At 37.7% G+C, this 9945-nt stretch overlaps 1 protein-coding gene across 2 annotated transcripts in view; it reads right to left on the bottom strand.

Moving 5' to 3' along the window:
• Positions 1-5514: 5514 nt before the first annotated feature.
• The window catches only part of SREK1 (splicing regulatory glutamic acid and lysine rich protein 1), a 47401-nt gene continuing 42970 nt past the window's right edge, over positions 5515-9945 (bottom strand). For both annotated transcript variants that reach the window (XM_055123952.1, XM_055123962.1), the window contains one exon: positions 5515-9167. In XM_055123952.1, the coding sequence (XP_054979927.1) occupies positions 9018-9167 (150 nt within the window). In that variant the 3' untranslated portion in view covers positions 5515-9017. The remainder of the gene's footprint in view (positions 9168-9945) is intronic.

The raw sequence follows: 9945 nt of genomic DNA, 5'->3' as shown, positions 1-9945 counted from the left end.
AAGCACACTAGAAATGACATCTGTACCTATATGTTCACTGCAGCACTATTCACAATAGCCAAAATCTGGAAACAATCCAAGAGCCCTAGAACAGATGACTGGTTAAAGAAACTTTGGTACATCTACACAATGGAATACTATGCAGCTGTTAGGAGAGATGAAGTCATGAAATTTGCTTATAAGTGAATAGACATGGAGAGTATCAGGCTAAGTGAAATGAGTCAGAAATAGAGGGACAGACAGAGAAGGACTGCACTCATTTGTGGAGTATAGGAGAATATCACATAAGGCTGACACCCAAGGACAGTAGATACAAGGGCCAGGAGGACTGCCCCATAGCTGAAAGCCTGCTTCATGAGTGGAGGGGAGAAGGCAGATGGCATAGAGAAGGGATCACTTAAGAAAATGATGGCTGGAGGAATCAGTCGGGATTGGAGATGTGTGCTAAAAATAGATAATGGACAAAACATGATGACCCCTCAGTGTCTGTGTTGAAAGCTATAATGCCCAAAAGGAGAGAGAGTGTGGGGAATATTGTCTGCCATGGAGGCAGGGGGAGGGTGGGAAAGGGGGGGTATACCAGGGATATTGGTGGTGGGGAATGTGCACTGGTGGAGGGATGGGTGTTTGATCATTGTGAGATTGTAACCCAAACATGAAAGCTTGTAACTATCTCACAGTGATTCAATAAAATTTTGAAATATAATAAAAATATATATAGGCAAAAAAAAAAAGACATGACAACTCTTCAGTCTAGCTTATACCATTTATCTACTCAAGTTATTAGTACACAGTAATCGTTAATAAGATAAAAGCATCAGGGGTCTGGTCGTACTCACTCCTAGCAATGGGGATGCTCTGAAGCCTCTTCCCTCACACCATCCAATCCTCACACAAACAGTATTTGAAGGAAGTTCAAGAGCTGTTCTACATGAAGAAATCCGGCATAGAACACAGAAGCAACAGAACTGAAAACCTGACATCTAAGAGGCAACCACTGAAACTTTGTAACGTGCCTGTCAAATTGAGAGAGGTGGAGTGGGGACGGGATGGGAAGGGAATCTGAGAACACTGGTGGAGAGAAGTTGACAGTGGTGGAGGGATTGGTGTGGGAATTACTGTATGCCTAAACCTAACTATCACTAACTTTGTAAATCATGGCTCTTTAATAAAAAGTTAGAGAGAGCAAGATGGGGCATAAGGCCTGGAGGAATACCCGAGCAGCTCAGACTGCCTGCCTTGCAACCCTGCAAGTGTAATTATGAGTCCAAGTTCCACAGTGTTCTATATGCACTGAACACAATCCTTGCAGCACTATTGTTTGAATATGGCAGCCATGCTGTGATGCCAGACATCACAGAAAAAAATAAGAAAAAAAAGCAGCGTTTTAGAAACACTGAATTAAACCATCAGGTCACACAGCATTCTGTATTTACTTATCTGATAGCCAATTTGGGGAGACATTTTTATTAATAGGCTTCTTAAATGACCAGTACGAGCACAGAGCTCTGTGCATGATGTCTGGAGCTTATGCTCTGATAAAAGGAAGGAAGCATGATATTTGCTGGACAAAGACAAGGAGTAGCAATTCCTACAATACAAATTCAGCAGTAAGAAACTCAATCTGTGAACAAAAAGACAGCACTTCCTAGAATGCTACAAAATGTCTAACGTGCAAAGCCTTGACAAATTGTCACAGAACCTGAATCAACCAAGTTTAAAAGGATCCAGCTGGGTGCTGAAAGTCGGTAAAGGGATATACATAACCTTTTGGTATCTGTATTGCAAACCATAATGCACAAAAGGAACAAGATGGGGTAGGGGGAGTGGAGAGAGAGGGAGGGGGGAAGAGAGAATTTTCTGAGTGGTTCCAACAGAGGCAGGCTAGAGGGAGGGGGTTGTTGGCATAGGGAGGCTGGGGACACGGGTGGTGGGAAATGTTCACTGGTGAAAGGACGGGTATTAACACTGTATGACTGAAACCCAGTTATGAGCAATTTTGTAATTGTGCATCTCATGGGGATTCAATTACAAAATAATAATAATTAAAAAGGCAAAAACTCAAAAGATTCTAGTTGGGGTTAGAGGAGGAACTCAAGGCTCAATACATGCCATGCACACTGCATGCAGGGCCCTGGATGTGGGCACCTTCCTCCTACCAAAAAAAGAAAAAAAAAACACCTCAAAACTCTGATTTCAAACCATGAAAAATCCTATTATTAAAGTTATGGTAGAAATGTAATTCATAAAAATGCATTTTTTTCAGAAATGGAAAATATTACTAACAGCAAAATTTCAAGTTTCCTCTTAAAATGTTACATAATAGCCCTAATAGTCAACTAACCTTTACTTGTACCATATACTATTCTTATTGATGTACACAGTAAGAATGCAGCATATCTAAAGTTTTCCCCTTGATTATCCATAGTATTATATAAATAAGTAGTATTACATTAACCTTAAGATATAGACCAATATTATTATTTTTTAAAATCAATCTATTAGTTTACAAGATTACAGAATTTCAGGGAGTATAGCTTAACATCTTTTTTTTGGGCTTTTTGGGTCACACCTGGCGATGCACAGGGGTTGCTTCTATAGAGCATTATTTTAACTACTAAGCTATATAGCCACACAGTGTACCACACAGTGTACTTCCTCCATGGAAATCAGAAAAAAAAAAACAGATTCCCCAAGTCTCCTGTCTACCATCAACAAAAACTGGTAGAATAACTCAATCTCTTCAACTCTCTTACAGAACACTTTTCATAAATTGAACGTTAAGAAATTATCTGAAAAGAAAGAAAAGAGCTGATCTTAGAAGTATATGGTTTCCCCAAAGTTGGAAAATTTTCCAGAGTGTTAGCAAGGAGATGGCTCCCAAACGCAGTAGCTAAACCACGCCAGGAGAAAAAAAAAAAAACAAAAAACCCTTAGGACACAGCTAGTCGGGCCAGAGATGGCACAAAGGGTTTGGAACAGACGTTTGCATGCCCTGGGTTCGATCCCCAGCACCTCAGCCCCTCAACCCACCCTTATGGCCTACCCCATAAATTAAAACATTCAGCATAACCAGTTACGTCAGTTCTAACGGTCAGAGCCATCCGATTGCTCCTCTCACCTGCATTGTATAAGTGCCCCAAGGTGACATGAGCGCTGCAGTCCTAGCAGTGGCAGAGGGCCAATGGAGACCGCCACTCTCCAGGACCACGTGAGCTTCTTCCATGGGCAAGAATCACAGGGCCTCCCAATGCTGGCTGCTGGGACACGCAGAACCCAGCAATTCACCAAACAGAGCAGCCAAGGCCATGTCCCTTCCCCTTCACCCTGGAAACTCAGGACACCTGAACAGAGCAACAACACTGTCGGTCGCGGGTTCCGGTGCTGGGTGGAGAGGTGGTATTAGCGCCATAGGCTTCATTCTCACATGGGTAAGCAGGTACGGTCACAAGGACACACAGGAAGAGGAAAAGGCTTTGCACCTTCTCGGCACACCTGCTCCAAGACAGCCACTAATGTGCTTAAGAGATAAGACAAGGGTTAAGGTTCTGCCTTACACGCAGCCAACCCTGGTTTAACCCGCATCACCAGAGTTCCCTGAGCACCTCTTGGAGTAAGCTCCAAGGACAACCTAAGGTGTGGGTGGGCCTAAAACAAACCAATGAGCAAGTTGGTCACTGAAGTGACTGAGTCCAACAGATTGAACTTTCCTCACCAACCAATCCCAAGTCCTAAAAATTAAAGGAAATGTCAGAAGTGAAAACCTGCATGGGCAGCATTAGCAAATACTCAATCTCCTAGAAGGATCAGCGTTTCCATGAAAAACTTGTGTGTGTAGGGGGAGGGGTTATATGTATATATACATAGGTCAATCAATCACGATCACGAAATCACGAAATCCCATTAATCACCGATTTCTTGGTCGGGCTCAGTAACATCTCATTTCGTCCTTTCCCTGAGATCTTAGAAGTCTATCTTGACTCGGCCCTCCTAACGATGTTGCACTGGGGGCTCTTCAGGGTCAGGGGAATGAGATCCAGCTTGTTTTTTGCATATGAATACACCATGGGAAGCTTGCAAGGCTGTCCCATGTGGGCAGGAAACTCAGAGAAGACTGCCAGTTTCTCCCAGAGGGAGAAGTAGGGTAAAGATATCGCTTCTGAGAGCTTGTTTTTAAGTCTCTCTCTGGATGTTGGCCATTGAAGGGATTACACACACCTGGGTTCCTCTGCCGGTACCTTCATGCATAAGTCCTGTCTGAACGTGTGGAGAGGGGCCTCAGGCATGGCTGTAGCTAGGTTCCGGTGGTCTTTGGCCGCTGGGAGCTCTGCTCGGGGTGGGGAGGGAAGCTGGAGCCCATCCCCTCTGAGGGGCCCCGGGAAAGACAGCCAGGCGTGCAGGCAAGAGACTCTCTGGCCCCATATACGTAGATATGGTTATAATTTTATATATATGTGTGTATATATGTATATGCTGTACTAAATATGCGAGTTGCTAAAAAAAAGTGCTTTGGGGAACAAAAAGGACGCACCCTTAGGTGAACATGCTGAGAAAAAGTAAATCAGTAATAAAAAATTACCAAATGATTTGTCATATGTGGAACAGAAATAACCAAAGGAACGAACAAATCACAACAAAACTCTCTTGCGGGGACTGGGAGTGATAGTACAGTGGGAGGGTGCTTGCAGTTCATGCTAACAAACCAGTTCAATCCCCGGCATCCCATATGGTCCCCTGAGCATGCCAGGAATGATCCCTGACCATCGAGCCAAGAGTAAGCCCTAAGCACTGCTGGGGAAACTCGCCTCCCCCACCCCCCACCCACATCCACTCTCAATTTTGGACTCTCAGAAAGTTATGGTTAAAGTGAAAGGAAAGCAGAGTGATATCACACTAGAGAAATGGGCATTAAAACATTGGTGTGTGGGGCTGGAGCAATAGCACAGTGGGTAGGGGCGTTTGCCTTGCACGCGGCCGACCCGGGTTCAAATCCCAGCATCCCATATGGTCCCCTGAGCACCGCCAGGGGTAATTCCTGAGTGCAGAGCCAGGAGTAACCCCTGTGCATTAACCCCTGTGCATCGCTGGGTGTGACCCAAAAAGCAAAAAAACAAAAACAAAAAACAAAAAACATTGGTGGTGTGTTCCCTGAACTAGCAGACATACCTACACAGAGGTATGAAGTGTAGCTCTATAAACTAACAGTAAATCAATGAAATTTTACTTTAAAGGAAATTGTTAGCTAGATACAAAATAAAAGGCAATGGGCTGAAAACTAGCTTTTAAACAATAAACTAAGAAAATGTCATAAACCAACTGTAATAAATTCCTAGAAACTACACACAAGTACCTTAAAATGGAATGAAATCTAGCTATTAGTTACTAAATCCAACCTAATAAAATATGAACCCAGATCACCAATATACTTTATCTTTAAAACAATATATCCATTTTTGAGCAGAACAACCAATAAAAATGTATTTAGGAAAAATAAATTCACTAAAAAACCCAAGATTAAGGAGGGAAGTTAATTTTATTTTAAAAGATTCTTTTATTACATTTATACTCAACTCCTGTTTCCAGAAATATAATTCAGCCCTTTTTAAGAGCATTAACTTTTAAAATTTGAAAATAAACAATTTCAAGTGATTACATTAGTAAACACAAGAAAATACTAAGTAGATAGGTAGTAAAAATTAAAAAAAGTTCTAAAACACATAAGGAACGTAACTTTATAGAAATGACTATTTTATAAGCCACATGATTATTTTATTGAAAATATAAGAAATAACTCACTTAAGTGTTGTTACTCAATGCACCTTTCCCAAACCATTCATTATTCCTAATTCAGCTACTAAAGATTCAGTCAGACCAGGGATACAGTGCAGCAGAAGAGCACTTGTCTTATACGTGTGAAAGTCCTGGGTTCTACAACCAGCACCACACACGCACACACGATTTAAATCAAAATGACATTATTTCTAATAGAATATCTTAAAACTTTCAAAAGCCTATTACTACACATCATAATCCTTATATCTGAACACACTCAGTTGACGTCAATTTGAATTAAGGTTGTTTATTTGAGATTTAAGATAGCAACATATATGTAGAAATGAGGATTCTATAATGACTATTAACACAAAAGAAATTATTTTAGTGACCAAAAACTATCAACTATGTCAGTTTTTAATTTAATTAAGCATGTCAAAATTTAAGCCTCTGACATGGCTGAAAATTAATATTAAATCCCCTGAAAAAATAATTTTGAATAGAAAAACCACAACCTGACTAGTTTTACAATTATAGACAGATCTATACTTGTTTTCTCTAGCTTATGAAGGATCTTATGTTACCAGTTCAGTGTGCACTGCTGAAAGAAAGAACAAGAGGACCAACAGAATTGTTCTAAAATGATGAACAGCAACTACAATTTAAAGAAGAGAGTATACTCTCTGTATAATTAAGCTGAAAAAGATAATTACAGAAGGTAACAAGTGTAAAATGACTACATTCTTGGCCTTACCTCAAGGTTTCCTGACATCTATCTGGGATAAAGAAAAAGAGGTAATACATAAAAGAAAACACAAAATACCTTGAAAGAAAACAAAAAAGATATTAACACTTATTAAGTCAATAAAAAGATACATGTATAGCCTCTTTACCCACAAACACCCCTACCCCATCCTCTCCCTATACTTCTACACCCTGGTATTTTTGCTTAAGCCCGTTTTAAAAATGATTTCACTTTCTCCTGTATTTTTTACCTAAGTTCAACTTTTACAAATAAGTCTTTAAAAATTATTTTAATCATTTTAAAAGTGAATATATATCAGCAAGAAAAATAACAGCAGGAACCAAATTAAATATGCTAATTACCAACATTTAAAAAAAAAGTTAAGGGTACAGAAAATGACTCAGACTTTTAATGATTGTTTTATAGACACCACAGAAACATGTACTCTCCATGCAAAACAATTTCTGAAACAAGATAATAAAACTAAGGCTGTGTGGAAACGCATAAACAAATACTTTCCTCTGAAATACTTAGCTTTATTAGAGAAATGGTACTAAAAATAACAAAGATCCAAACATTTGCTCTATTCTACTTACATATTATAAATAAGACAGTTGTTGATGCAAGACACGCACTCCTTCAATCTTTCCATGTGCACCCAAGCATCCTAGTATCAGAAATAAGCTGTTTACCAGCCAACCGTATGTGGCTGAATGATTACAATGACCATTTATACTTTACATAGTAAAGCATCTTCAAAAATTTTAATATATACAGTGACAAAAGGGGGAGGGGTTGGAAAAACAGTAATTCTGAAAACAGGAGGAGTAATTAAGCAGCTTCATAATCAAACTTCATTACTTGTAACAAGGACAATTCTTTTCATTTACCACCAAATACTTTCAACAGTATCATCAACATTAAAAGAAAATTCAAGTTGGAACCAAGTAACCAATGTGCCACTAAGCTTTTTTCAAATCTCTAACTCACTCTTCCCATGAGGTAAGGCAACTGAGTAATTTGATTGTAACAGAATGCATGAGAATAATTATACTTAATTTCAAAATAATATGCTAATTTAAAAGCATCTCTTTTTGAATTATAATGATGAAAAGTTCCTCAACTATGAATTAAGTTTTTTGGGAAAATATTAGCAATGTTGTCATTTTACTACTTGCATACTTTCTGCAAAAAGTGAGTCTAAGAACAGGTGACCTATATTTTTAAACTCAGGTGAACATACTGTTAAGTGTAGGACAACCAACCATACAACCACTTTATGAAATAATGATTGAAGGTAATAATTAAGGCCATCCAAAAATAGACAACTGAAGGATTTACTACTCTGATTTTAAGTAAAATAAGAACATGCTTCATTTTTAATTATCACAGTATAAAACTGATGGTCCCAAAACAGCACTGTTGTTTTAATCATTAAATTCATTGCTGGAAACAGGACTTCCCTCTCTTTATAAGATGGAATAAGCTCTTCTGAAATACTACTTGCACACTTCTCTATGGGAGTGAAAGGAATAACCATCTAAATTCCACGAACTGAGAATGAATACCATATATAAAATTCTAGAAAAACAGTATACCATGTTGTAGAAGGCACTGAAGCTTTAGCTTGTGCTCCCATAGCCCATTTTGAAAACTCGGGTTTTGTTTTGTTTATAATGGCACCTTAGCCATCTACAGCTGACAAAATACACTGCAGTATTATTCATAATAAGGTTTGAAATGTCAAGAAAACTCAAAATGAAATGCTTACTGTGTGGGGAGACCCAATGATTCTAAACAATGAATACTAATGCACTGTTAGTATTCAACACAGTTGCTCTTCCCTTTGAAAGAGAACAGTAGCATGCATTGTCAGTTGTTCTTTTAATCCACTTATTAAAGCAATTTTTATCTGTAAAACTATTTTAAAGAAAAACTTGCCTCGACCGTGAGCAAAAAGAAACACAATAGTGAAAATTTAACACAACCACTGTAAATTCTGTTAAGTAATAATAAAACGTCTTACATATTCTGCACTTACAAGGGTGTGTATATATTTGCACCGATTTCAAGCACATCATCAATCTGTATATATTGAAATTTAAAAAGAAAGCAAAACAATACAAAATTCAGTAACTAGCATCTTTTTTTAAAGAACCTTCGTTTATCTCCAGTCTTTATGGATAGTGTAATATTAGATCTTTTATGTTCTGTTTATCTGTAGTTTTTTGGCAAACACTAACAAACCACATGACATGTGTGTCCGCCACCATGGAAGATTTTAGAAGATGAAGAGTTTGAGTAACATCTGTTATTTTCAAGACGTCCATGCTTAATTTTCTTACTCAGTAACAAGATGGCACAGAGTCTCCTAAAAATCAGGAAAGCTGTTCCCATCTTTCTGTTCAACTGGGTTTCTTCACTGCTTAACATCTTGCTGAGAGAATTAAAAGCTTTGGATTTCATTCCAGCGTTGTTTTCAGAGGTGCATTTGTCACTTCTATACTGTTTCTGATTTGGTAGAGAGGCTCTCTTCATTTGGCTGACAATTCCCATTCTGCTGTACTTTGTTTTCCTCAGTCCTTGCTGCATCCTTATCCTCTACTTCTTTGCCCACATTTGAATCTGGTTCTTTATTGTGCTCCTTTTCCTAAAATAAATATTAAAATATACATTTAATTTTATTTAATTATCATTATTTTTTCATCAGATTTTATCTGAGGTTTATTATCCTGTTTGATGGATGTAAAAATAAAATAATCAAAATCCTAGTATAACAAAAGGAAATGTTCTCTAATTTTTCTTTTCCAAAAGCTAGACAAATGATAAAACAATGTGATTTAGAAAATAATATATTTTTCTAGCCAGATTGCTTTTAATAAAATTGGGACAGTGAGAGCTGTATTTCTCCATAATATATATATTAAAAATATTAAAAAAAAATAAAAATAAAATAAAATATACATTTAGTATTTTCTTACTATTACATCTGGTTATGGCTAAAGTGTGCAGGTTTTATCTCTAATTAAAAACTGATTATTTTCCCTCATTATCTTTTCATATTAGTAAGCTTTGCAAAAACTATGTTCTGTATACCTCTCATAATGCTCAACAGAAATTAGAATCAAACTATGGGTCAGGAATATGACTCAGCTGTAGAGCACTTACATGTAGGAGGCTCTCAGTTTAATGCTTGGCACCCCAAAACAAAATAAATAAATAAACACAAACACAATAGGAAAAGACATTTTCCAAGATGCTAAGAAAGTATAGAATAACTGCTGGTTATTAACTTGAAAACCTGGAGCATTTATACCAAATGAGTAATATAGCTCCTGAAGATGACAGGAGAGATCTGTGATTTGGACATCAGAAAGGCAAAATAAAGAAAAGCAGCAAAAAAGTCTATTCCTCCTAGTAAAAGTAAA

Source organism: Sorex araneus, chromosome 1 (assembly GCF_027595985.1).
Source record: "Sorex araneus isolate mSorAra2 chromosome 1, mSorAra2.pri, whole genome shotgun sequence".
Lineage (NCBI taxonomy): Eukaryota > Metazoa > Chordata > Mammalia > Eulipotyphla > Soricidae > Sorex > Sorex araneus.
Note: the sequence above shows the minus strand (reverse complement) of the source record. Positions and strands in the feature narration are given on the sequence as shown.